General features: G+C 55.2%; 1 protein-coding gene across 2 annotated transcripts; it reads right to left on the bottom strand.

The window, feature by feature from the left end:
• Positions 1–56: 56 nt before the first annotated feature.
• Sema3f (semaphorin 3F) lies at positions 57–27,805 on the bottom strand. Of its 2 annotated transcripts, XM_020174399.2 has the most exons (19): positions 27,281–27,805; positions 23,135–23,294; positions 9,927–10,087; positions 9,745–9,807; positions 9,518–9,637; positions 8,671–8,763; positions 7,069–7,162; positions 6,460–6,579; positions 6,089–6,228; positions 5,841–5,955; positions 5,619–5,688; positions 5,305–5,449; positions 3,995–4,217; positions 3,304–3,392; positions 3,130–3,171; positions 2,799–2,956; positions 2,529–2,596; positions 2,097–2,230; positions 57–1,412 (listed from the first exon to the last, which is right to left on the bottom strand). In XM_020174399.2, exons 2-19 carry the CDS (start codon positions 23,244–23,246, stop codon positions 1,002–1,004), a joined length of 2,358 nt encoding a protein of 785 aa, XP_020029988.1. In that variant the 5' UTR covers positions 23,247–23,294; positions 27,281–27,805; the 3' UTR covers positions 57–1,001. The 2 variants fall into 2 exon arrangements, with proteins under 2 accessions (XP_020029988.1, XP_020029987.1); XM_020174398.2 differs by lacking the exon at positions 8,671–8,763 and having other exon boundaries at positions 27,281–27,804.

Genomic DNA, 27,805 nt, shown 5'->3' with positions numbered 1-27,805 from the left:
TACCAGGTATGAGCCTAATCCCCCTCCCCCAAAATCACCAAGGAGCGAAGCCAAAGTCTAGTCCCAGAGCCAGTGTTTATTAGCAAGATGGAACCCAAGGGAAGCTGTGGCCCGGGCAGCAGAGGGCCATCAGGAGCCTCCCAACCATCTAACTGCTCTCAGAGCTATGTACACCCATCACTTGAAGTGGTGGGCAGAAGGAAGCCCTGGAGAACCCCTGCAGGCCCTAGGCCTCCACCATGGCCCATCTCCCCTCTGAGCTGAGGGCTGCCTTCAGCCCTACCTGCACCTGGCCCCACTGTTCTCCCAGTCTCCAAGTCAAGGTGGCACAGGAAGGGCTAAGGAGGTAGAGTGGAATAGCCCTGTTCTGGCCAAGCAGGGAAGAGAGAAGGGCCTGAAGTGTCTGCCTCATCTGGGCAGGACTCCTCTTCTCCTGTCCCCAATAAATAGAGAATAAATACCTGGCCTTGACTGACTATCCCTGACCCAGGCAGGGATCGGCATCTTGTGATGACTTCTTCCCTTCTTCCCTTCTCAGGGCATCCTGAGGTCCCACCCCCAGACTCCAAAGCAGTCCTAGTATCCATCACTATGCCATAGTATGGCTGACAACACACATCAGCATAGGGGCTGGTCCATGCCCTGGCAAGTAGGGCTTGCTCCCTCCCTGTGTTCTGTAGATCTTGGTGGTGGCTGTTGATCAAGCAGACTTCCAGCAGAGTCTGGGGACTGTGTGATCCATGCCTAGCCCTGGCAACTTGCTGGGCTTGGTTGGGCAGGCTCAGTTTTGTTGTCTCTGACCAGCATGGGTCTAAGTTCTGGTTGATGCTGCCACTGAGGCAGGCTATATACAACCCACCAATAAATACTGTCTTTGCAGGGGCAGGGTGTGTATAGAATATAGATATTTTTTATATATATATATTTATATATATATATATCTTTTATATTAAAAGGGATGAGGGCTAGGCTGGCCCTACACAGGGCTCAGACAGCTGGCCTCATGTGTCCGGAGGGTGGTGCCGACGGTTCCGGGGCTTTTTCTGGTCCTGGGGCTCAGGAGGCCTGGGTGCCCCTGGGGCCTCCCTGGGGCTGGGGGGCACATGACGCCAGTAACCCTGGCAGTACTGGTGGATGAGGCCCACTTCTGGCTGGGCTAGCAGTTGGGCTAGCTCTTGGTAAGGAGGCGTGGGGAGCCCTGTGCCAGGGGATGGTGGGGCGCTCACAGCCAGCGGGGGGAAGAGGGCAGCATGGACAGCATCCCGGCCCAGTACATGTAGCTGCACCCGTGTGACGACGTGCTTGAAGTTGTTCTCAGTAGCCGTGCAGGAGTAGAGGCCACGATCACCGAGCTGCAGGGCACGAAGCAATAAGCCCTGCTCTGTGCGCAGGAAACGGTCCTCTGCACGAATCTGCAGGGGTAGGGGTGGGGGCTCAGAGGCTGTGTCAGCACTCCAATGCCCTAGCCAGCTTGCAGAGGAGCCCATTCCAGGCAGGGGCACCTACGTGGAATTTCTTTATACCAAGAAAAACCCATATGATGTTTCCACATAATGAGAGGTATCTGAATAAGGTATCCGCACATGTTTCCATGTCAGGAGGGATGACCCCTAGGAGGGTTCTGTACAATGAATGAGAGAATTTTGGAGCACACACAGAGAACTGTCATTTAATGAGAATCCCCAACTGCGGCACCCACAAAGAATTTCCACGTAAAGAGGGACACCTGTAAGGCTTTTCCACAGAATGAAGGCTACCCACATAATTTCTATATACCAGAGTCACCCACACGTCATTCCAATACAAGGAGGTATACCCCAGTGGCAGTGATACCTCATCCACAACTCCATCCCAACCCAGGAAATATGACATTCACCTCCAAACTCTCAGGGCACAGGCTGAATATGAATATGGCGTACCTATAAACGCTTTCCATATAATGAAGCCTATCCTAGTTAAATGATTTCTCTGTAGGAAAGGGAGCTTGGAAGGGATTTCAGAGACTGAGGGCTGCCCTAAATTGGCTTCTACACTATATTTCACCCACATGGAATTTCCACTGTCATCCATGGTGTAGGATGGGCACAGGAACTTACCTCTCGGCGCCGGTCATTGGGATCTCGTTGGAACAGCCATTTAACAGTGGCTTGGGGTGAGCGGGGCTGGCATTCAAGGAAGGCAGCACTGCCAGCCACACCATACTGCACAGACTCCACAGCATTCTTGTTGGCTGTGGATCAAGAGTGCCCTGAGTGGAAGCAGCATAGCTCCTGGGTAGTTAGTCTGCTGGCTGGTGAGGGGCAGGCATTGAGGGACACCCACCTGCAAAAGCAGGGTGGCACCACAGGCATCTACCCCCCTGAGGAGGTGACCAGGGACATCCCAATCCCAAAACTCCAGGTACCCTTTCACTCCCTAGGAACCATCTGCAAGTCCCTACAGTGTGGGACCTATGAACAGCTTCATGAGTTGCACAGGGTTCTGCAGTGTGAGGAGCACCCAGTGGGAGGCATAGTACATTTACTCACCATTGGAGTTGAATCCACGGCACTGCCTGATGGGGTTCCCATGCCGGACGTCCTGACGGCGACTCCGCCTGGGTGAGGAGAGCTCATAAAGGAGTGCTCCCAGGGAACTTGCCCCCCATCCCAGGTCTCTTCACACCCAAGACTCCGAGGCTCTGTATCCCCAGGGCAGTGATTCCTCACCCACAACTCCATCCCAACCCAGGAAATATGACATCCACCTCCAAACTCTCAAGGCATGGGCTGAAATCCCAAGGATCTGGGGGTCCACACCTCTTGGAGGATGCTGTGTAGCGAGAACAGGCCTGGCCATCCCAGGCACAGTAGGGGTCTCGGGCGAGGCAGCAGTCAGCACAGGCAGCCCCGTATGCCTGGCAGCGGTGCAGACTCAGGTGTGTGACACCCACGGCTGAAGCTACATACAGTTGTTGCTGGGGGCAGGTTAAGGGGCTTGTCAGTTTCCTCCCCACAGACAGTCCCCATCAGCTGGGTTCCTTCTCTTCCTTGTTCCATTTCTCAGTTTTCCCATTCCTGTTCTAAGAGCATGACCCCAAGGAGACACAGGCTTCATCCTCATCCCCAGCTCACACTGCCAAAGACTCACCCTTTTAGAAGAGATGGTCATGGTCTTAACTGGTGCTGGGTCCTAGAAGAAGATAGGGGATCAGCATGGGACCCTGGGGATCCCCTCCCCGCCACTGATCTTAGAACAGATCTAAGGTCAGGACTGGGACTGAGGAGGATCAAGGTGGGGAGGACAGGATCAGGTGGGACCTACCTTGAAGACCTCCACCTCCTCCAGCATGAGCTCCTCCACTTCCTGGTCATCCTTGGGCAGCACGATGACCTTCTGTACTGTCCCGCGGTCTGGAACGGGCCGGGCAGGACCTCAGTGGGGCTGGGGACGCTGGGGAAGGGGCAAAGCCTCAGCCCCTTCCCCCACCAGGGCCCCAACTCCCTTAGGACAGTGGAGCAGGAGTTCCATGATGAAGTTGAAGGGTTTCCATCAGGTGAAGGAAAGAGACCAAGGGGACCGGCACAGGACAAAGGCCAAGGTCTGCCCCCAAACCCTCATTTTGGGCCCTGCTGAAAACAAAACACTGGCATGTTCCTATGCTGGGAGCTGTTGGAGCTATGATATGTGCACTTAAGTGAAAGTGTGCACATGCCAGCGTGTACCAGTATTTGGACCTATGTATCCCAGGAACCTACCATCTGTTTCTAACTGGCCCCATATAAGGACCCCCAGGTACCTTATACCCTGGGGATGAGAATGGAAATGCAGTTTTCTCCTCTTTAGCCTTAGCTATCCCACCAAGGAGGAGAAAGCTCCCAAAGATAAAGGTGACAGAGCTGACCTTGATGAGCCTATAGAAACCCCTAGCAGGACAGGTTCCAGCCCTCAAATCAGCACACCCCCCCCACCAAGTGGGCCCAGCATGGGAGGGTCTGGGAGCAGCAGCGGGTACCTGTGCCCAGGAAAAGCACCTCATAGCGCCCGTCTGCTGCATCCACCTGGTCCACAGCAACAGTGGTGAGACGGTAGGGAGCACCTGTGCGGACCACCAGGGGCCGCCGCTGCAGTGGGTACACGGCCTGGTACATGAGTGGGTGGCTGCGCATGAAGTTGATCACTTCATCAGGATAGTCCTTGGTGGACTTCATAGATGGTGTGAAAGTTCCGCCAGGGCACTGCAAGCAGGTGGTGAGCGTCAGTCCCAGGCTGCCCAGATGAGGCAGATGGACCCATTAGCTCAGGATAGGCTTCCACATTATCTGTCTCCCACCATCTCAACCTGCTTTTCCCTCCAAACCCCTCTCCTGCCTTCCACCCTACACCCAACCTCTCTGTAGTTCCTGCTGTATCCAAGGTCCCCAAACCCCAATAGCCAAATCCCATGGCCACCTCCCAGGCTTCATGCACCATGACCTTGTGACAACATTTGGCTGAGTTGACCATTCCCTTCCCATGTCCTCACCCCCACCCAGCTACCTCCTTCCTTTCTGGCTATCCATCTGGTCTCACCACTTCTCCCTTCTCCTAGGCTGCAGGCCCTGAAGTCTGCCTAACACACCAGTCATGCTCTCCCCTTCCCTGAGGTTGTTCCTTCTGCCTGGGACTCAGCCTGTCCCCAACCCCTGCCATCCTTCCAATTCTATCCTTCCAATTCCAACTTCACTTCTGAGGGGAAGCCTTCCCAGTACTCTAAAGAGATCATAGGATCAGTCCTGACCCTATGGAGTCATACCTGCCACTGTATTAGATCAGATCATGTCTAAGCTCTCCTGCTTTGTCATTTGCAATGGCCCAGGTCACACCAAGATAGTTAAATACCTCCCCTCACTGCAGAGACCCTGAATGCTTGGCCTGGTCCTGCCCACTCCCCACTTCCTTGCTCACTATTAGCCAGCCAAACTGATTTCCAGCCTGCCTCCAGCTTTTACCTTGAAGACTCTTCCCTCTAATTTTTAGCTCCCAAACAACTCCCCAGAGACTCCTCCATGGGGCAGCCCACCACATCCAGTCCCCCATCTGTGTCTCAGGCTGCTGGCTAGCTGGGTTGCTTTATGCCCTGACCTATGTGAACAGTGTTTTATTTTTGTTTGTGTTTTTTGGTGGTTCTGGGGTTTGAACTCAGGGCCTCCACTTAAGCATAGTATGGTACACCTCCCCTGCTGGCTATGGGCTCCATGATCATGGGCCTATGTCTGTAGAAGGTCTAATCCAGAGTACGTTTTTTAGAAGCAGAGAAGAGGGAGAGGCAAGGTGAGTATTTACCGTGCCAGGCCGAGGGTAAGGCATCTTCCCTGAGAAGGGCATCCACTGGTAGTTGGGGCCCTCCTTGTGGGCAAAGGGTCCATTGAAGACCATGCGAATGTCAGCCATGGAGTAGACACACACAGCAGAGCCTCGGAACACAGAGCTGCATGCAAGGCAGGCTGCTGAGGGCAAGGCAGACCCTGGGCCCAGAGCCCCTCCCCAGTCTACCCTCACTTCATAGCTCACCACCAGGTTGGTGTCCTCCATAAGTCATAACACCCCTCCCAAATCCAGCCACACCCCGCCACTGCTGGCCCCTACCCCAGCCTCACCCCGAGGATGTAAAGACAGCATAAATGACAGGGTTCCTCACATCCTGGGTCTGCTGGACAAACACATCCTCTGGAGACAGAGGGAGAAGGTACTGAGAGGGTGCTATAGGCAGGAGCCTCAGAGCCCTGTCCACTCCTGCCTAAGGGAGGGAGGCCACTAGAGGCACCCTGACCACCCATCCAGCCTCCCATTCTTCCTGCTACAGCCTGCTGGGCACTCACGGAGCTCATCAAAGTGAGTCTCAATGCCATCCTCGCCTGGCACAGAGCAGACAAGCCGCGCTTTCAGGAATGTGCTCCACTTGTTGACCAGACAGCAGTGACCACCATCATCATTCTGGGGAGGGGTAGGAGTAGGAGGCTGGGTCAAACCAGCTCACTTACCCCTAAGACCCTGCTGGAACCAGGCCAACAAAGCCAGGACTGGGCCTAGAGGGGGACAGCATGGGGCCCCACAGATGTATGCATACCAAGCAGATGCGCCCAATGCGGGCATACACCGCAGGGCTCTGCGTAGCCTCTGCTGACCGCTCGCGGAAGAAGAAGTAGAGCTTGTCATCATTACGCTCTGCGCTGTCAGGGATGAGCTCAGCATGGATGAACGAAGGGTCTGCAGGTCAGCATGGGTCAGCTGCATGAGCCCATCCTCTGACTTGTAACCCTTTTCCCCAACAAAATCTTTGGCCAAGTATAAAGAACACCCTCTACTTCTCTCCAGACAGGAAACCACCCCTGCCCAATCTAGTCATAGGCCAAAAACTGCTCCATATGTGTTTCTATAGGATCTCCCTGTCACATCCCAGACACAATGCCCACCAAAGATCTTATGGACTGCACTCACCATTGAGCCACCGGGAGTTGTACTGATCTGTGCGCATGGCTGTCTGCTTTCCAAGTGTGCGGAAGATGGCTGCATCAGTGCCCATAAAATCGATGTACACACCAGCATAGAGCTCCTCATCTGTGAGTGGGCCAGTGGCCAGTCAGAGGACTGCCCTTTGCTAGGGCCAGTGCACAGCCCCAGTGAGCCCCAGGCAGGATCCTAGCTCCCTCTTGAGCATCCTGGGGTATGATAACATTTCCTGTACACTGGTGGTAAAGGTTTATCAACTGACTTGGGGAGGGGGGCTGGTAGTAGTAGCTAAGAGCTCTATTTAGCAATAATAGTCAATTCCTGTGATGTAAATATTCCCACCCCAGCTGATCTCAAGCCTCTCACTGACCTCATCCAGAGGGAATGGATGGACACTCATGCCACCTAGTCTCTGCTTCTCAGCTCACACCAAAGTCTGGCCTAAATCCCCTCCCTTCCCCCACTGCTGGTAGGGTCCCATTGGGGGCTACAGCCTGGTCACTTGTCTTTGTGCTAGAATAAGTGTTGGTGCCCCTCCCCCTCTAATGGCAGAAGACACATTCAGATTGCAGAAACAGACAGGGTGGGAACACTCACTGATAAGGGCTGAAGCTGTGTCCAGCTTGGGGTCATACGGACACTTGCCCTTCCCTGATTCGAGTCTCTCAGGCTCCAGGTAGAAGATATAATCCTGCAGGGTAGAGGGGGCTCAGCATCTCCAGGCCAGTCCCATAACCAGCCAAGAGTTAGGGTTCCCAGAGTGAGAAAGCCCCCTGGAATACCCTGAACCCACTCCCTGCACTCCCCCGAGTCCTCAGGCTTGAATTCCATCCAGCCAGGTCTCCTGGGGCAGGGCCATGCTGTGGTTTCAAGGGAGTGGCTTCCTAATCTTAGGCCTCGGGCAAGACCTGGGAATCAAGTCTCAGAGATCTCAGCCCTAGAGGCCATGAAATAAGCAGGGGGTAGACTTGTTGGGGCTAAAGATGCTCCATGCCAACTGGCTCAGGAAGATGTTGGCCAAGGTCCCTTCAGGCCACAGAGGCCTAAGTCTTTGAGCTGTGGCTGCCTGTCTTGAACCAAGAAGGGGGTCCAGATCTAGCCAGGGCACCAGGCACAAATCAAGGATGGGGATCCTACCCTTTGCCATCAGGTCCAACCAGGCTACAGAGCTCTAAGGTTACTGTGTCCCCAGGCTTTGTGCCCTACCTGTGGTCCTCAAGATGGATCAATAGCCATGGCCTTCCTGACCCTCCATGTCTCCCCAGGGAGCCAGGAGTTGGGGAATCCAGCCCAAACCACACAGAATTCACAAAGCCCTCTGTGCCTCCCAGCCCAGGCTGGAAGATACTAGGAGGAAAGTTGTTGAAGGCACTGGGACCAGGGGGTGCTCATTGGCCTAGAGGGAAAGGCAGGGAGAAGGGAAGCAAAGGGGAGAGGAGAGAGGCACAGAGGAGGCGGCAGCAGGTGGCAGGATGGTGATGGGAAGGTGCACACAGGCCTACTTCCAGTTACACTCTGCACACATGACTTCCTGTAACATACCGCTCGGCACACATCACAGCCAGCACATGGAACCCACTGCACACACCCTGGATGCATACACACAGGATCTGAATGACTCCATTTTCAGCATTCCCTGCCACGCACATACACACTCTGTCATTCACCGGCAGCCCCTGCCCCCCTGCCCGCCCCTGCCCAGCCCCAGCTTGCCCAGCCCAGACCTGGGTCCTGACTAGTGGACAGATACCATCCCAAAAGAGAGCCCTCGTACGTGAGTATGCAGGACACCTGTATCCACCGCATGACCCACGGGAGGCATGGGCTTGGACACCTAGAAGTCATGTGTCAGACCCGCTGGGTGCTGAGTAAGGTGTGCCCAAGTGTATATTGGCGTGTGTTCATGCGTGTCTCCACACATCTGTTCTCAGGACTGAGATACAACTCTCCCCAAGGCGCCTGTCTTCTCCACCTGGTGGCTTCATGATTTCTTGCCTGCAGGGGCCACACTGAAGCTGACAAGCATCCAGCTGGAACTGCCTTCAGAGCCTGAAGGCACTTCAGGAGAAGGGATGGCAATGAGGCAGGGGCAGGAGGGAGAGGGAAGCCCCTGGGGGTGCTGGCCTGGGGACAGGACCAGGGTGAGTTGCAAGTCAGATGTCTTTCTGCCTGGCCAAGGCCTGGAGGGATGAGGCCCACCTGGCGTGGGGCTGTGAGCGTCGGGTGGACTGCGCCATCTGTGGCTCTGCTGCCTCGGCCTTTGACCACCTGTGGTTGGGTCCATGGCGGGGCCTGAGAAGACGAGAAAAAAGGTTAGAGCTGGGGGTGGCAGGGGCTGGGGGAGCGGGCTCGGGCTGCCAGCTTTTCACACCATACAGACCAGGAACACACTTTAGCACATGGGCTCCAGAGTACGTATATGCACGTGTACAGGTACACATACACACAGGTTTAGCACACGCCTGCACATACAGGCTCCTTAGGTCCAGTCACTCTCACACATTTCCTATAAGGTCATACCAGCTCATACACATGCCCACATGGAAATGGAAAAGGGCAGAAGCAGGCAGGGTAGAGCAGAGCTGGGGGAAGAGCAGCTCCCACCAACCCCTGAACCCAGGGAAGGAGAAGAAGACAGTTCTCCCACAGGCCATATGGCAGAAGCTGACCCAGCTGTCCAGCCTCCTGATGCCAAGGCTCTGCCAGGCCCTCTGGCTTGGCCACAGGAGCACAGTCCACAGGCATAACCAAGAGAACTGTTGCCATGTGTTGGGCGAGTGCTTACTATGTGCCAGGCACAGTGCTAAGAGCTTGGGAGCATTAGCTCACAGCCTCCTCCTCACACCGACCTGTGAGAAAGGCAGCTGTTAGCTCCATTTTCAGTTGAAGAAACTGAGGCTCAGAGAGTTGAACAAGGTCACTCACCCAAGGTCACAGGACTTGGAAGTGACAGGGCTGGGGCTCAAGCCCATCCTCCCATCAGGACCCTGGAATGCAGTTACCAGTGGGGACAACATAGGGCCAGGGTGGGCCAAGAGGAGCTCACCTGGGCACGGCGGCCACGGTTCACGTAGGTACACATGGGGTTGTAGGCACCTGTCCCACACACATATAGGTGTGTTCGATTCCAGGGCTGGATGAGCCTGACGAAGTTCCCACACTCTCCCTGAGGCCAGAGAGAAAGCTGTGTAGGTTCCCAGATACCTGCCTGGTTCCATTCCCTCTCTGGGGCTACCTGATCCCCTTCCCACCTGTGGACCCCACTACACTCACGTTGCCATCCTTGCCTGACAGCACGCACTCCTCGATGCGCTGTGGGGAGGCCGCCCAGTGAATCTGCCAGAGATGGGGGTCAGAGGGTGCGGTCTGCTGCTCAGGGCCCCAAGCCCTGGGGCTGCATACTCCCTACCCCGACTTCATGCCTCCCCATGCCCCACTTCTGAGCCAGCCCTTACAATGAGGGGCTCGCGATTGATGTCGTGCAGGTCCAGGGACAGCACATAGTCCTTGCTGCCCACATACATGCGGTCGTGGTCCTCATCCTTGAGCAGGATCCGGTAGTCAGTTGTGTTTAGCAGGAAGTTGAAGAAGTGGGCGGTGCCTGTGGCCTTAAGTTCTGTGGATGAAAGACAGGAGCACAGTTAGGCAGGAGTACCAGTTAGGACCCTCGAGAGACCATCCAACCATATGGTCTTTGACAGGGAGCCTGAGGTGTCCCTCAGGGACCCCATCACACAATTGTCTTAAGTTTCCAGCTTCCTCTTCAAGGATCTACTTAGCTCCCTCTCCAGTCTCTGACAAGCTGGGAGGAAAAAGTGGAGCAGGTGGGAAGGCCAGGGAAGGGGCCACACCCAAAGCTAAACCCCTGATTCATACACAACCTTAGCCAGTCCCAATGAAAGGGCAGTGGGTGCGGGCCAGGGTGAGTGATGACATCAAAGAGTCTTTGCTCCTCAGGAGAGGGTTAATGCTCACACTCTCAGGGTGGGGCCAGCTTCCCACAGAGGCCTAAAAGTGTTAATGAGCAGGTGGGGGGAGCAGGCAGGAACATCCAGGATAGCCTGTAGATGCTGGCACAGAGCATGGATGCCTTGTCCTCACCCCAGATGACCAGTAAGCAAAGGGCCCAGCTGGAGTGCAGCAAGGTCCCCTACCTGGCCTGTAACAGGCTAGCCAGAACACTGGAAAGCTCTGCAGAAGCCACACTGCCCTACAGACCTCCAGCTTCACCAAGACCCTACAAGGCTAAAAATGGTAAAACCCTCAGCCCACTTGGAATCAACCAGTAGGAGTCATCTGTGGGAAGGAGGTTCTCCCCATGGTGCTACAGAGTCCCCAGGGCTGGGACAGAGTCCAGTTGATTCTGTTTTCTCTTCTGCTTGAGTCTAGCAGCCTTGGCTCTCTTATCCCAGAACTCTGGGGAAAAGTCCTGCTTCCTGAGGATGAAGGACAGGAGGGAACTCAGCCAGTGACAGGCCAGTGACAGACAGAGAACTCCAGGAGGGTTGGGGACCTGTCTTTGAGAGAGCTGAGGGTCCCCCAGGCAAGTCCCTTCTCAGCCACAGCTATTTTTAGCTTGGTAGGAAAGAGAACATTGTGATGGGGGTGATAAACATTCACATGCACAGGGGACTTAGATGGCAGCACACAGAAGGACTCATGTATATATACACATAGAACAAGTATGCACATGTGTACTGTAACAGATGAGGTGCTCCTCAAGGGGATCATACATGTCACATTCCTTCCCCTGCTCACAGCTGATACCAGACTTCACAGGTGGGGCAATCAAGAAGGAGCCTGGGCCAGGGTCCAAGGCACCTGGAGGGGGAGGAACAGCTGGGAACTAAGGCCCTGAACATGGTCTGAAGGTGGCACCAGCAGGTGGTTGTCCCCAACTGGCCTGGCTGACCCTGACTCCAACTGGTGTGCCAGGGAACCTAGAATCAGCTAAAGGGTCTTTGCCTGAGAGCAGCTTCAAAAGCAGCCCTGGGATGTGCTAGGCATAGCCCATGTAGGGGAGAGGAGTGGGCTGTGGGCCAAGGTATCTGACAGTCAACCCAGAGCCCATGTCTGGTACCAGGACCTTACATTGAGGGACTCAGGGGCAAGGAAAGGCCCAGCCCTGTCCAGACCTGACTATGTGGCAACAAGAGAATACAGGTGACGACCTTGACCAGCCTCTGGGACTCAGGATCGCTGGGACGCCAGGGATCAAAGGGCCCATCCCTGCCTGGCTATGGCCTCACCCGCTTGTCCAGCGGCGCCTCTGAAGTCCTGGGCAGGGCAGCCTGGGCACCTGTCCTGCACCTGTTGTTGGGCCACTCGGAGTCCCCCTCCCGGCCACCCAATCATAGTGACAACAGGAAAGTAAACACTCCCCCACCCCCAGAGCTGGGAAGTGGCCAGAGAGGAAGTGGGGCTGCCAGTGGAGCCCCTCCAGGCTGGGACAACCCGCCAGAGGTTATTTATACCTTGGCTGGGGGTATGGCCTTGGTTGTGCCCTTACTTGTCCTGCTGGGCTAAGGGGCACTTGGGGGACCATGAAGGGGAGGGGGGCAGAGGATTAGCAATGAACCTGAGACACAGCACATGGGGTAGGAAGGAGCTTCAGAGATCTAACCCCCAGGGACCCAACCACCCATAATCCCTACCCTCTACCCCTGCTCAGCCTTGTCCCCCATAATCCAGACCCTCACCCTCTGCTGTGCCATGACTCCCAGGGCCCAAGCCCTAAGTCCAAGTCACCAACCTGCTTCCAAAGCCCCAGCATCCTAGGTTCCAGCTCTCTGAGAGAGGCAGAGAAGAGATTACTGAGCAGATAAGGAAACAATCCCAAAAAGGGGGGGCAGGAGGCTGGCCTTGAACTGACATCCTGCCCATGTGTCCCATCCCTCAGAGGTGGGTATAGAGTGCCTCTCAGTCATCTACTATGTGCAAAACCTTGTGCACACACATCTAGTTTACAGGTGAGGACATCAGGACACAGAGAACAGAAATGACAGGCCAGAGTGCACTGGGGCCAAGAGTGAGATTCTTACCCAGGTTCATTAATGACTGAAGAAGGGAGAGGCCCAGGGAAGCCAGTCCTGGTGGTGGAGGCTGCTGGCCAGGAGAGCAAGGGCCAGAAGGTGACTCGCCCTCCATCATCAGGGCACATGACTCAGGACCCTTGGGACCCTTCCCAGTGTTCACAGGATATGACGTGAATGACTCAGGACATGATGCTTCAGTCACTGTGGAAATGGGGAGGGGGAACCCCCAGTAGGCCATTGCAGGGTGGGAAAGAGGTGAGACCATGGGTCAGAAATACTTGGCTATGGCCATGTTTCCGGCATGGGTTTTATGACCCCAGTTGGAGCGCTCTGCCTCTCTGAGCTTCATTTTCCAATTTAGGACATCTCTTGGGTCCCCCTAGTACTGACATCAAAGCATCCTGACTAGGGTCCTATTCTGACCTCAGAGAGAGCTGAGTACTCCTCTGGTCTTTCCCCTCTGGTCTTCATGGGTGAGGAAAGGAGAGTAGGCTGGGGTGCCAAGTTCTTTCCCTGAGGAAGTAAGCTTCCTTCCAGATGTCACTAAATCTTGGAGGATATCCACCTCCCATTCACATCCCTATTACCCTATTTCCTAGTGTTGGAGTGGGGAGCAGAGAAGACTATGGGGAAGGAAGGGGCTTCCTGTTGACTCAGCCCCTACCCCCTCAACTCTAGCACATATTCCCCTCACCCTCAATCCACAGAAACAGCTAAATCCCAAATCATTCACCCAAACCAGCCTACTGAAGTAGAAGGCAGAGAGGGTGGAGGTTCTTCAGGGTTCCAGAAAGAATGAGGTATAGGGCACTGGCCTTATTAACCCATAGCTGGAGTGCTAATGTCACTCATGCCAGACGGTTGAAGAAAATGGAAACAAGGGGCCCATGATAGTTCTGTGTCTCTAGTCATAGACAGGAAGACTGAGGTCTCAGGAAGAGTGGTACTCACCCCAGGTCATGGAGTGATAGGTGGAGTTGGTGTCTTGTCCACTCCTGACCCATGCACCATAGAGCAAAGGAATTGGGGGCCCATATTCCTCCAAGAAGCTCAGGTCAGAGCAGGGGTGGTTCAGTAGCCTTGAGGACCCTCCTCTGATACCTACAGTATCAGCAAAGACCAGATCCTAAAGGTCCCGGGAGCCTAAGATAGCCTAAATGAGGTGTGTGTGGGGGGGAATGAGGAAGGTGGGGGGAGGGGAGGAGGATCCTGATACAGATCCAGCCTGGTCATGTCCTCAGGCCAGTCCCTACCTCTTCCCTACTTGTTCCAGGGCCAGCTCTGATAGTAGGGTGTTAGGACTCAAGCTTGGATAAGCTTTGACTTTTGGGGGTGGGGGCAACAAGGTGGTGGCCCGGGTGATGCTTCCTGGGAAGGGCCCCTCCCCTATCCTCTCACCCAGGCTAGGCATAGGTTGGGTGGGGTGGCATCCGGGAAGGATTTTCCCGTCATCGGGAAGGAAGAGCCTTTTCTGGCATCAGACACCTCATTTCCGCAGCCGTTTCCAACCTCTAGGCCTCTCCCTTGGCCATTAGAACTCAGTTCTGGCCCAGAACAGCCTGGCCAAAGTCCAGAGCAGGACTCAGTGCCTCGGAGGCTTAATACTGAGGGTCTCCATCTCCTCATTGCTGGAAAGCAAGGGTTGATGCCTTACTTTAAAGGAGACCACAGGCAAAGGCAGGCTCCAAGGAGGCGTGTCTACTGCCCTCACCCTAAGTGGGCAGCCCCACCCCCTGCTGCTGTCTCCAGGACACCAGGTCTGCTGCCAATGAGGCAGGGGTTGCTCCAAAAAGAGGGGTCTTAGGGCAGAGGTGAGCACCCCGCCCCTTTGGTTACAGCTCCACAAAGCAGTAGGCTCTGACTGACAGCATGACTTCTCCCAGCAGAGATGGGGTCTAGAGGGTGATAGACAGGTCCCTGCCGCCTAGCTCTGACCTATGACCTGTGTGGGCTAGTGTGGCCTTAATCCCTGAGCTGAAGAGAAATGGCATTGAGGGCACAGGGGGTGTTCTCCAGGGTCTTTGTTAGTGCTCCATCTACCAGGAAGACAAACCACCTGACCTCTGAGAAGGGAAACAAGTAGACAAGGATATGGAAGTGGAAACAGTGATAGACTAGCAGGGCCTAGGCAGTCCCTACTGGACACCTTTGTGGGCTCTAGGGGAGGGTGGCCCCCAGTCTCTTTCACTCACCCAGAGCTGTGAGGGGCCCCAGAGGAAAGCCCAGGGGTGGGACTGGCCCCTCTGGCTCCCAGCCTAATCCTCTTTTAATGAGCGGCCAGCCGGAAGGTCTCAGCCCCTGGCCACAGCCCTGCAACCCCAGGAGCCCCAGTTAGGCTGAGCTGGGGGCAGGGCAGCCCAGAAGAGTTTGCATGCACCACTCCCCTGCTTAGCACTCACCCCAAAACCAAGACCTCAGACACTAAGCAGGCCAACCTCAGGGGCTATCATCTGCAGTGACACCTGCTGGTGCTCTATGGTCCTCTTTTAGACACTCTAACACACATGTTCAGCTCAGGTCTCACCTGGGGCTAGACAGGAGAGGGTATCACTGATGACCCCCCCTTTCCCCTGGGTGTTCTAGATAGGAACTAGAACCAGGGCTTTGCTAAGGAGTTAGTCCTCCCCAGGAGGTAGACTCCACGTTCCTGTGGCCTCCTAAGTCCCTCAGATTCTGGCCAGGCAGTTCCAAACTGAGACCCAGAGGCCTCCTCCCGAGCCATGCTCGCGCGCACACACACACATTCACACACACATCCAGCCCCCTCCCCCCCGCAGGTGAGCCAGGTTGTTGCCAACAAAACCAATTACTGCCGTTCTCACCCAATTAGCAACTAATTATGGCCTCCCAGTCCATTCAACATAATTAACATGTAAATGACTCCAAGTGTTTATATTCAATAACCACTCTGATTGAATTTAATTTAAATGTCTGAACTGGGGACCTAGTTACTGTATTTCACCACCTAGAGCTGCCACTCTCTGGGAATGTGGATCCTCTAGAGGGGAGGGACCCCAGAGAGGAAGGTGGAGGGCAAGCACCACCAGCCCAGGATGAGAATGGATGCAGGAATTGCATGGCACGATTGGGAAGTGAGGAGCGGGAAGAGCCCCCAGTGTGACCCTTAGATGGGAAATCCTCTGGAATAAGGGGCCCCTTCTTAAAGGCTACTATAAACATCCCAGCTGTTCAGTAAACACCAAGCAAGGGTAGAGCCACCCAGCTGGGCTAAAGCTCTGCTCTACTCCTCCCTCCCACTGCAGGGGCTGGGGGCTGGGGCAAGCAGGCCCAGGCGTGCTGTTCCCACGCCCGTTCTGCCCCAGTGCCCACCTGCCCCGCCCAGGAGAGGGCAGGCCGGGGGTGGCTCATCCTTGAGCTAAGAAAAGCAAAGCCAGAGCAACAAGGTCAACCCCTGGCACACAAAAGCCCAGAACCAGAGGTTCCACACCTCATCCCAAGGATGTTCAGTAATTCTGACCCTCCATCCCAGCAGATGGGGCCTCTCTGGCCTAGGTACCTCCACTGACCCCTGCCCATCCCATGGCCTCATGGCACCTGATTATTCAGGCCTGAGCTGGTGGGTCAAAGGTCCAGGAGGTCCTTCATGAACCCTTAATGTGTACATGAATGAGCCCTGACTCAGCTTGTGAAGGACAGAGTGTGGTCAAGAGACACCATTATGTAGAAGGTGGGAGGAGGTGACCAGGGCCAGTCAAGCAGATCACACAGGATTATGTCCCAAAAAGTGTAAAGTGGGTAAGAAGAGGAGTTGGTCCTGGGGAAGGATTGTGCTGATCCATTTCTCAGGTAGACAGAGTGAAATAGCCTTTAGAGGCCTCTACCTCCAGAGGCCCCAAGGCTCACCCCTCCTCCCACATTCCAGACCTGGCCCGGAAACCCCTCACTCCTTCCTCTACCACCTCCTCCTCCCGTGACTGCAAAAGACAACAAACTCTTCATGGCTCATTTACTCCGATAAATCACCCAGACAGACAGGCCAGGATGGGAGCTAGGCTGGTGGATGTCAAGACCCTCCCCCTGCCCTGGGCCCAGCCCCCATCTCTGCCACCCTCCTTGGACCCCTGCAGTCCCTGCAGCCCCTCTGACAGGATGTCCCAGACAGTCTTAGCCCGCTCCCCAATGTTCTTGTGGAGAAATTGTGGCATAGAATAGATAAGATTGGTACTCGGGGTCAGCCTTGGAGGCTGCAGTGAGACTGATAAGGAGCTCAAGCTGTTCTCAGTCAGTAGCCAGTCAAAGGCAGTCAAACAGTACTTCACACAGAGTTGGTGCTGGGATAGGATGGGGTTGATCAAAATGACAGGGCAGGCAGCTCTGAGTGGAAGCCCTCTGGAGTGCCACCTACCTAGCCTCGGGTGTTGCAGGAGCCCACAAGTCCCCTAAATTCTAGCCACTGCTCTACCAGTTATAGCTCATGACTCAAGAAGGAAGCCATGGCTGACCAGCAGATACACAAGGCCATGGAATCAATCCATGGAGGGAAATGAGGGTATCCAGCACCAAGCCCCAAATGGGAAGAAGGTGCAAAGACTTCAGAAGAAAGAATGTGTCAGGGTAGGAAGCCAAGGAAGGGTGGTTTTAGGAGTGAGTGAAGGTAAAGAGGGTCAGGGAAAGGAAGGAAGGAAGAATAATGGTGGGAAAGGGATGTCTAGAGCTGAGGTCTCCAGGTCCCAAAGGCTTCCTGGTCCCTGGAGGGTCCTGACATTTTGGGTCTGTCCCTGCCCTGCACAGTGAGCCTCAGACAACTAGTGCTTGCAAGGTGCCCCAGAGAGAATGCCACAGTGGACCTAGCCAAGCCTCACCCCCATCCCACAGGCCAGCCCTCTGGATCCTAGGCCAGCAGCCACTGCCCAGACCTGATCCTTCACTGGGTCAGGACCATATGTCAAGTTCTAGAGCCCAGAAGACCTCTACCTTCTCCCTGAGGCTGTGCAGCAGCCTGGGTGGGGGCTGCAGGCCTTCCAAGCCCAGGCACCCACGTGAGCTAGGGTTTGGATTCAGACTGTAGCCTTCTGGCATCCAGACCTCTGGCAAAGGCCCTCTTGCTATTTCTAAGAAAAATGCAGCAGGAATCCTCTCTGATTCTCCAAGAGCTCCCTTGAGGCAGGGCTAGATTCCCAGGATAGCACTGGGCCAGGCCAGGAAACACACTTTCTACCCAAGTCATGTAGATGTCTAAGTGAACAACCAGGCTCTGGCGACCCCAGCACAATCTACAGGAGCCAGAACAATCTCCTGGGAGGATGTTACTGCAGCTGACCAGGTGCCCCAACCAGACTTCCAGGCCCAGGAGCTTATCTCAGGGGCAGGTGAGGGGAGTCTATTTCCAAGACATCCTCTTCCCACCAAATGATGTCTATCACTGAAATTCTGCACCAGGCATGTTACTGCCTCTGCTGCAAGAAAAGAGCTAAAAGCCACAAGGTGCTGGAAGGCACATACCCTACCCCTGCTTCTTCCTTTCCACAATCTCCCCTGCTCTGTTTAAGATGCTGCTTCCTCCATGAATTCTGTCTGGTAGAAGTTCTTCCCCTCCAGACACTCAACATCAGGCCTGCCACAGGACTCAGGGTCCTTCCTACAGTCCTATCTAAGCACCATCTCCATAACCAAAGGTTAGAATTCTGGAGGTAGAGGTGAGGACACGCTGGAGCCAGCCTTCCCCCTGCCACCTCCCCACCCACAAACACAGCACTCAGCCCTCACATGTCTCCACTGTCCTGGCCACTGACACTTCCTCCACTGCTGGGGCAGTAATAGAATTCATATTTAATCCTCTCAACGACACAATGAGGGCAGGACTATTCTCATCCCTATTTTCCAGGAGGCAGTGGAAACAGACAAGTTTACTCTCAGATCTTCCTGCAGCCAGGATGCAAGCAGGGCAACCTGAGCCCTTGGGATGTTGCTTCCAGGGCACCACTGCCATTCCTACCTTACACAAAGGAAACCAGGGCTCAGGGAGGCTAAGTCACTCGTCTGAGGCCACACAGGCAACAAAGATAGAATTGGGGTTTGTCTGCCCTCAGGGCCAATCAGGTACCACCACCACTATCTAGGTGCCCTACTCTGCTCTGAGGGAGGAACTGGAGGGCTCCCAGGAGTCAGGGGCAAGGAAGCCATGTCCCTGAAGCCACCTTCTGAGGTATCACCACCTTTGGAGGGGCCAAGGAGACAGAGGTATACACACAGGTACAGGCAGACAAGAGCCCCTCTAAGGCTCACTGCCTCCCAAGCCACAGGGTGAAAGATGCCTTTAGGGGCTAGAGTGAGATTTGTATCTTGGTGGTTTCTCTTTAAATTCTTTATGATTTCAAAGCTATGAGGGCTGCCAGAGAACATGATTTACTCCTCGAGCATGCACCAGCTCCTCACTCAGTGCCAAGGGAAGCTGGAGCCAAGCAGGGTGGGGCAGGCGACATGCCAGAGTCAGAGACAAGGCCTGTGCTGCAGAGGCCTAACCAGTGTAGCAGTCCCATCCAAAGCTTGGCTAGACTAGAAGGGTCCCAGCTGAAGGCCATGGCCACCAGCCTGGCTACCTCAGACTGGACCTACTACAAGTTACTCAACAATCACAAGGACCCTGTCTCTACTTTCTCCAAAGTCAATTTTCATCCTGGAATACCCAACCCTCCCTGGCTTGTCAGTTTCAAACTCCACCGTAGCTGTCGAAGTCACCTGAACCCTGCCCAGCTCCCTGGTGCTACCCCTGGCCTCAGAGCTCAATGCAGGATTTGGCTGGCCAAGGAGCTCATGGGAGCCATGGCAGGCCCTTTAGCTTTCCAGCTCCAACCCTACCCCTGCAGCCAAGCCAGGGCCATGGCTCTGTTAAGGCCTGCTGCAGGTCCTTCCACCTCCACCTTCACCCTATTAGGTAAAGTTACTTAGCTGTGACTGATCCAACCTTGTCATTTCCAAACAGGACCTGGTAACCTTGGTCCACTGATGCCACATGCAAATGATGTGAGTGGTAGCGCTGTGCTGGTAGGCGGAGGCATGTGGAGGACAGTGATTAGCCCCCGTCTATTCACCCTTCACCTGAAGAATCTCATTCCTCACTGAGGAGCCAGCTATTCCTAGGGGCTGGGATCTAGATAGATTCTGGACATTGGAGCCCCTTCTTCTTTGGGGTCCTGGTTTTCCCATCTCTGATGAAAGAGGGTTTTCTATGGGACTCTGCTCAATGGAAGGACTGAATTTTCAGACCAGAAATTCACAAATCCCAATTCAGCTCTGTCAGCAGAAGGAAGGCAAGAGGAGCCTGCCCAGTGCAACTCCAGATTTTTTCTTAAGGAGGCTGGAAAGGCTGAAGCTGGAATCCCGAGGGATACTGGAACCCTAGCCCCAGCTCATGGCAGCCCGTTGCCATTAGCACCCCCGCCTTCCACACTCAGTCCTGAGACAGGGTCAAGGATTATGTAGAACCAGGCTCAACCTCAATCCTCTGGCTAAAGGACCTGGGAAGCCCTCTGAGTTTCCTTCTTTATGGGAAAGCCAGACAGACTCTCCTTAGGCCTGGGAGGGACACTGCCTGGCTATCATCATCGGCACTCATCATTTTCTTCCCTATTATTTTTATCTTTCCTGATCCCCTGCCACAAGGTGACTTTCTGCTCCTTCTCCCTACTCCTGCCTCAGTTTCCCTAGTAGCCCAGCTGCTTGTGTCATTACAAGATCCCTCTCTCCCACAAATACTTTGTGGCCCTAAGATCTGGCAGCCCAGGCAGCAGTAGTGTGTTGGGGGTGGCTTCCTGGGAAAAAGTAAACACTCCCCACGCTGAACAAAGAACCTGGCAGGGCCTGGTACCACCCTGCTGCTGCCTAGGAGGGAGGTGGTGCCCCAGCTCCTGAAGCATCTCAGTGTAGGGGAAGGAAGGGTTTTTTTCACCCAGACTTGGCCTGCAACCCTGAGCCAAGGGAACCCTGGGTCCCAAGGGAAAATGGTGAGGGAGAGCCTATTGCCCAGCCTCCCCAGTCCCAGGTATCCACAAACTCTCCAGAGCCAGGAGCAAAGACCACCTCACCTGCTCCTGGAAACCTGCCCCATTGACCTCTCACTGTGCCTGACCTTGGCTGTGCTACTGATGAAAGCCCAGGAGATGGGCTCACACCCATCTCTTTGCCCTTACACCCTCCCAGCTCTTGACCTGGCTGGGGTGCCTAGGCGGATGGGTGGGCAGTAAGTCCACGCCTGGCCCAGTTCCTGCCTTTGTTCCTTTTTCTGACCTGGGCAGTATAGTTCCCTCATGCCAGCACCTCTGCCTTGGAAGGGTCTAACTCTACCTAAGCCAGAACTGGCACCTCTCAGCTACAGCAGGAGTAGGGGAGGTCCAGCCTGGGCCCCTGAACCCTGGGTTGCCAGCTGTTGTATCTGTCTAAACACGGAAGGAGAAACTGAATCTAGAGCCCAAGTGACCACAGCGCTTTTGAGAGTAACTCTCTCTGTGCCCCTCATATGAAACACTGAAGAAAAGATTCCCATTCTTCTTTCCCAGCCCCTGGTCTAGTTGTAGGAACCCTAGTTTCTTTAGCGATCAATCTTCATTCTCACTCCACAAACACTTGCTGAAGGCCTCTTCCTCACTGAAAATCACTTCCTGCATACATAACCTGCTTTGTTCATTTAGTGCGGGAAGGTCATACAGGACTTGTGCACAGTACACACTGGGTTTCCTAGTGGCCCTGACCAACAGGGTGTCTTGTCTTTTCAGTCAGTCTGCCTGTGAGCACCCAATATCATTTACTGCAGAGTCCCCAGGACTTGGCACAAGGCAGGGTGCTCAATAGGGGCTCAAGTATCTGCTAAACTGAAGTGACATCTAAGCATAAAACTAGGACATGAGGTCAGGTGAGAACAGGAAGGTCATTTTGACTGGGAACCTGCCTGGGAAAAGGTATGAAGGCCTGGGATGGGGTGGCCGCAGGCATCTCCCAGTCCCACTCCAGGCTGCCATAGCAAGCAGCACTGTAGGCCAGCTGCCAATGAGCTGGGCTTTTAGTCACTGTGGGTGTCGGCTTTAGAGTTAATTGCGAGGGAATCGACCCAAGGTGATGTGGGCACCAACAAGGCCAGGACACCAGGGTTCTATTTCTGGTCTTGCCTCTGCCTCCTGCCTGACCTTGGCCCTGCCCTTGCCTGTGCCTCAGTTTCTTTCTCTGGAAAAGAGGAACAAATCCTTTGCCCTTTTGCCCCTGGAGATCTGAGAAAGTTTAAAAGAATTACATAAAGAACTTAAATTTCATCCCCCCCACCCCCTGCTTCCCTGCATGGTAATGAAAATAACACCCAGGGTAGACACAAGGTCCTGGGGTGTAGAAACCAATCCCCTCCTTCTCCTGTGGTGGAGAAGGAGACACTCCACTGGCCTGCAGGCACCCTGGGCAGGGAGAGAGTTTGAGGGGGGAACCAATTCCTCCAAGATTTATTAATCTGCTCTGAGGAATTCCTCCAGGGAAGGGCGGAGGTATCAGTAGAATAAATATCTCACCTTCCCAGGCCTGAGAAAGGGGGGCACTTCTCTAACCCAAACTGATTAACTCTTCTCTGCCCATTCCTCAGGCCCTCTGTCTTCAGGCCCTCCAGAGAACTCCTTCCAGGCCCATCTTCAGAAATTCCAGAAGTCAGGACTGGAAAAGCCGATGATATGTAACTCACTCCCCCATTCCTGTTACCAAGTTGCAGGGGGAGGGGCCCTGCCAGGGGCCATGGTGAGGTGGGGGCTGGGCCTCAGCCAAGCCTGAGGAAGGAAAGGTCAGCCCAGCTTTTCACCCAATATGGCTGCCCGGAAATCTGGCCTGCCAGGGCTAGTCAGCACCACCCAGGGCAGCCGGCTGAGAACTCAGCAGTGACTCCAGGTCCTCCAGGTCCCAGCATAGCTACTGCCCCCAACCCCAGGCCCAGAAAGACCACACATTCCTAGAGGGTGGCTATCAAGTGAGCCATGAGTCCTCCTGGGTGTGTGCACCATGTGTTCACCTGCTAGGTGGGTTAGCCCTAGCAGGAGCTGGGGACCAGCCTCTTACTCTGCAGACATAAACCCATCATCGTTTGAAACCTCCTAGTGACTTCCTAGGCAAGGAAAGCACTTACTGGGGGTCTGGGGAGCAGAGGCCTCTCACAATAAAATGTTCTTTCCCTAAACCTGTCAGATGAATCCTTGCCAGTAACAACCAACAGTGCCCTCCCTCCAGGTCTCCTGGGAAGCCCTGCTACCTGGAGATCACAGGAAGGCCTCATTGTCTGACCCTCTACACCAAGAGCTGCCAGGGCACAAGCAAACAGAGCAGTGGCAAGTGTGGAAGGAATAACATACTCATCTCCCCATTTATCACCCGGAGAGAAGCACCCTGCAGACCACGGACCACAGAGCCTATATATCCAGATGCCCAGATTCAGAACCCTTTTCCAAAATGTCTAAGTGCTCCGATATCTAGCATTTCCCATCAAGTCCTTATCCTCCATTCTCCTTCCCCTCACATGCAAGAAAACCCATCTGACTATACAATTTGTCCCTTTTTTGTCCTGACCCCTCTTTTCTTTCCAGTGCAGTAGAGTCAACTGCTATGAAGAAAGGATATTTCTAGGAAGGAGCAAGGTAGTCTCTTACCTTTGAATGAGAGCCGGACCCGGGGTGTGGCTGAGAGGGGTTCCTGGTTGGGAGTGGTTGGCCAGGCCCTAGTCAGTAGAGAAGCCCAGAGGAGGAGTCCAGTGACAAGCATTGTGGGAGGGGCCAAGGGCCCACGAAACAGACTAGGCTCTCTGGACACCTGGGAAGAGGACCAAGATCAGAATGTGTAAGGCATATATAAGGGAGCCCAGCCCTACCAACATCTCCTTTGTTTAATTTCTGCTCAAAGTACCTCAGTTTCCCTGCCTGAGTAAGAAAAGTGATGGGGTCTCCATGCTTACACCCTCAGCTTGGGACCATGAATGCCCCAGTGTGCAAACCTCATATATGTTCTTCTGCCTGTCTTTGGAGAAGTGTTACCAGGCTACAGTGGGTAGCCTGAAATTACCAGAGCTAATGGAAGCAGATGGAGACGTAAACCCTACCCTTAACCACACCCTAAATTCCATACATGGGGCCCAGCACAAGCATGTGATCACGAAGCCCTCTCCTGTTCCCAGTAGGATCTCTCCCCTGAACCTACCACTAGAGTGGATTCTCTCCCACCTCAAGGATGAAGAAGAGATGGACTCCATCCCTGCCTTCTCCTACCAAAGCTCTCCTCCCAATGCAGGGAAATCTAGACCTGATTATTGGGGTGGAGGGAATACATGAGAAGGTGGGGGAATGAATGAGACATCTGGACGCAGACAACTCAAAGCAGAGAGTACAGCACCAGTCAAAAAAGGAGAGGAAAGAGTAGCGGGACTCAGTTTTACTAAAATCAAAGCAGGAAGGACATAGGTCAGACAAGCAGAAGGACTTCCTGCCAGGAAAAAGTTCTAGTTCTGCCCCTAAAGCTTTCAGAATGGGTGCCAGAATGACCTGTGGGCCTGCAGCAGGGTCTGAGCCAGCTGCATTGTCCCCTTCAGAGTCCCCCACATTCCCAGCAGGCCCAAGTTTCAATATCTGTGTTTTTCAAATATTGTCTCCCCAGGCAGGCTGGCTGTTGGGTAAACGAAGCCCAGCACCAGTTGTTGGAACATATTGCTCCCTCCCGGCACAAACCAGCGCCAACTCCCAACTCCCCACCAGGAAGCATTGGGGGTGGGGGCATCAAGAATGACAACATAAGCCCCATCCCCCAGATCTACCCTATCTATTCCCTTCTCCCATGGGAGGCAGGACCATGGGCCCATTTCTAGGACCCTGGGATGGGGGTGGGGGAATTGTGGCCTGTTACTCTGGGTCATGGCTGCCCCATGCTAAGGCTCCACAGCAGACTCTTAGACCCTGATGCCCTCCCCAGACCCACCTCCCCTGAGCTCTTGCCTTTCCTGCCAAGGCAAACCACTCATGGTTCCTCAGGCAGGAAGTCCAGCTTCAGCCTCCAGGGCCTACTCCTCACGTGGTGCTCTCTGAGTGCCTGGCACACCTCTCATTCCTTCAAGCTTGCCCCTGTCCCAGATGCTCCCTCCTGAGGAGGCCATCTGGGGGAGGGGAAGGAAGAATCAGAACCAGCCCCTCCCCTAGTCTGCTGGGGGCACAAAGTTAGTGCTGATTGAATAGCAGGATATGACAGGAGAGGCAGGTGGGAGGAAAAGCTTGTTCAGTCACCATCACCCTTGGGGTGCACTAGCCCCCACAAACAGTCCTGGCTATATACATATCCACACTTGCATGCCCACACAGGTCCTCTCAAGCATGAGTTTGCTCAAGAACTTGACCTGCAAGTGGGGAGGGGCTCAGGGAAGCTGTGAGATAGCATCCTGGCTTGGGGAGGGCAAGGTGCAGTCCCTCTGAGAGCTTTGATCCTATGTAGCAGTGGGTTCTTATCAACCTGCCTTCCACTGCCAACCCCCATGCCCTCATTTTTCCTGCATCCATTTTCATGGTGACAAAGTCAGGTCACCAAAGAAGGATCTGGAATCACCCAAGGTATCCAGGAAAGTAGAGGACCTTCCCACAGGGCCCCTGCAGGGAGCTCTCACAGTGTTATGGCCCTTCAAAGAGGTGAGTGGCGGATGCTGAAGTCTGCTGAGGACTCAGGACCAAGTCCCCTCTTTGGTAGCCTATGGCTGGGGGAGAGGAGAGAAAAGGAAGAAGAAAAGGACAGAGAGGGAAGGGGTGAATGGGGGTTTCTACATTCCCTTCCCCTTTGCCAGCCCCTTGATGTCTCCCATTCAGCCCCAGCCCCCCAAAAGCCCCCAGTTAGAATAAGCTCAGGTGGGTGGACAGAGGAGGAACAGTCACCGCCACCTGGGAGCCCACCAGGAGGAGAACCCAGAAGGAGGGGAAGAAAACTGGCGGGAGGGAGCAAGGGAGGGAGGGAGGCAGGCAGGCGGGAGGAGGAGAGAGGGAGGAGAGAGGGAGGGACGGAGGAGAGACGCTTGAACAAAGAAACGAGGAGCTGGGGCTGGCAAGGGGTGCAGGGAAGGGGCGGCCAGACGAAGGGGTCCGGAGGCACCTAGGGGCGGGCCAGGGGGCCAGGTGGTCGAATTGTTTAGCCTGATCCAGACCTCCCAGGTTCAGAATGTGTGTGTGTGTGTGTGTGTGTGTGTGTGTGTGTGTGTGTGTGTGTGTAGTGGTAGTGGTGGTGGTGGTGGTGGTGGGGTGAACAGGTTCAGAATGTGTGTGTGTGTGTAGTAGTGGTGGTGGTGGTGGTGGTGGTGGTGGTGGTGGTGGTGGTGGGGTGAACAGCATGCCCAGGGAAGGGAGGTTGGCTCTGAGCTGAGAATTGCCTAGATGTAAGGGAGGCAGGAACAGGGGCTGTGGGAGACATGGGGAGGAAATTCTAAACAACACCCCACCAGGTACCCAGCCCCTCAGATACACCCCCTCAGCTCCTCCCTGGCTTCTGGGCTTCCCCCTCCCCCTCCCCCAACGCCTCATGGACCAGGAAGCAGAGCAGCCCAGCATAGCTGGGACTGAAACCCCCCCTTTTGTGGCCAGGGTTTCCCAGTCAAGGTCACCTGGGCCTGGCTCCATCTCCCCCCCCTCAAGGTATGCAGAGCAGTGGGGGCTGAAGCTAGGCTGCTGGCCTTCTCTCTGGCCCCCACCTCTCCCCCCCCACCTCCACACTTCCGGGCCTGGCTCTTTTAGAACTGAGGGGGAGCAGAAAGGGTAGGTGTGCCTGTGCCTTTGCCTTACCCAGACACCATAGCCCACAGAGTCCAGGCACACCCCCTGGTATACCCCAGCTCCATCCAACCCCTGGGTGCAATTTCCCCATCTCTGTAACTACCAAAACTAAATATTCAGGAGGACAGGCGCCCCCAACCTGGCCCAATTCCAGGGAGGACACACCACACACTGGTGCCTTCAGTTTGCCCTCTCCCCAGGCGTTAATGGGCTGGTGTCAAAATGCAGCTATCTCAAGAATTAAAAGTTATTTCTCCAGCCTGGGCCCCAGTCCTACTTCCAAAGGACTCCTCTTGCCAGCACACCTAATTCCTGTCCCACCTGCTCAGGGCAAGCCCAACAAGCCCTTGTTGTCCCTTGTCCACTTCATCACTGGAATCCCTGGTTCAAACTGAAGCTTGACTGAAGGCTCCGGCCGGGTCACCTACATAGGGTGTAGGTGAGCTGGGACCCCTACAGGGGGACCCCTAAACCCAACCAGGTAAAAGCAAACCCGAGATGCAGCTGGAGGTTCAGGGGCTGGCAAAGTGCTAGGAGAAAAGCTTCTAGGGCAGGTTCTTCTGTCCTGCTGATGTGGGCGACCCCTCACAGTTTAGTGCTGACCTGTTCTTCAGTTAGGGACACTGAGGCAGGGCAGGCATACCTACTGAGGAATAGTGCCTGCTGCCTCAGGCGTTAGTGGGAGAGAGAACAGAAACAGAATGCACACCTATCTGCTCCAGGAGCATGAGGGTGAGGGTACTCACCCAGAACCTTGTGGGAAAAAAGTTGCATTGCACACTGGTGACCCCGCAGGCCACATCACCCAAAGCTAAGGGGTCCGGGCCGCCGGGACAGGTACGAAGCCCACCCCAGTCCTGTCGCCTCCTGCATCTGTAGGCAGTATCCCGGCTAACCAAGTCTCGCTCACTGGACACTTCCTCGGAGTTGTAATGCCACGGATCCCAGAGGGGTCGCGGGGTGCTCCGGCTGCTTGCCCACTCCCTCGGGTTCGCTTGCACTCACCTCTTCTGCGGCGGCGGGGCCTGAGCTCCCGGGCGGCGGCCGCCGCGGCGGCAACGGAGAAGCTCCCGTTGGACCGGCCCGCACTAGCGGTCCCCCGGGGCCATGGCCCTGTCCGCGCCCTCTGGTCGCTGCGCCTGAGCCGGGATCCGCACCACAGCCACGGCTTAACTGGTTCCGCGGGCTTCGGGCACGTCAGCAGCCGAGGCCCCGGGCCCCAGCCCGGGCCATGGGAAGGCTCAGGGGCACTCGGAGCCGCCTCCCCCGGGGCAGGCTATGGGCGCCCCCTGGCCGGCGCCCCGAGGGCGCATTCCCTAGCGTGGGGCGCGGGCGGTGGCGCGCGCTCGGCTCGGCCCTGTGGCGCTGCGCTCGCTAGGCTTGCTGGACTGGGGCCGGGCAGCCGCGCAGAGCTGCACCGTTCCTCGAGGCGCGCCCTGGCTCTATGCTGCGCTCGGGGCTCTCTGGACCGCTGCGGTTCGTTCGCTAGCTGCTCTGGTCTCGCGGCCGCTGGCGGGACGGGGCGCTAGG

Source organism: Castor canadensis, chromosome 17, assembly GCF_047511655.1.
Source record: "Castor canadensis chromosome 17, mCasCan1.hap1v2, whole genome shotgun sequence".
Classification (NCBI taxonomy): Eukaryota; Metazoa; Chordata; class Mammalia; order Rodentia; family Castoridae; genus Castor; species Castor canadensis.
The sequence above is the reverse complement of the archived record's forward strand: the minus strand, read 5'-3'. Positions and strand labels throughout refer to the sequence as shown.

Excerpts from the sequence above, each read along its gene's own strand:
- Sema3f (XM_020174399.2), bottom strand. The coding sequence starts at position 23,246 with ATGCTTGTCACTGGACTCCTCCTCTGGGCTTCTCTACTGACTAGGGCC. Across the intron at positions 5,689-5,840 it reads GACTCACTTTGATGAGCTCC|AGGATGTGTTTGTCCAGCAG; the intron begins GTGAGTGCCCAG and ends CTCTGTCTCCAG. Across the intron at positions 2,957-3,129 it reads TGACCATCTCTTCTAAAAGG|CAACAACTGTATGTAGCTTC; the intron begins GTGAGTCTTTGG and ends ACCTGCCCCCAG.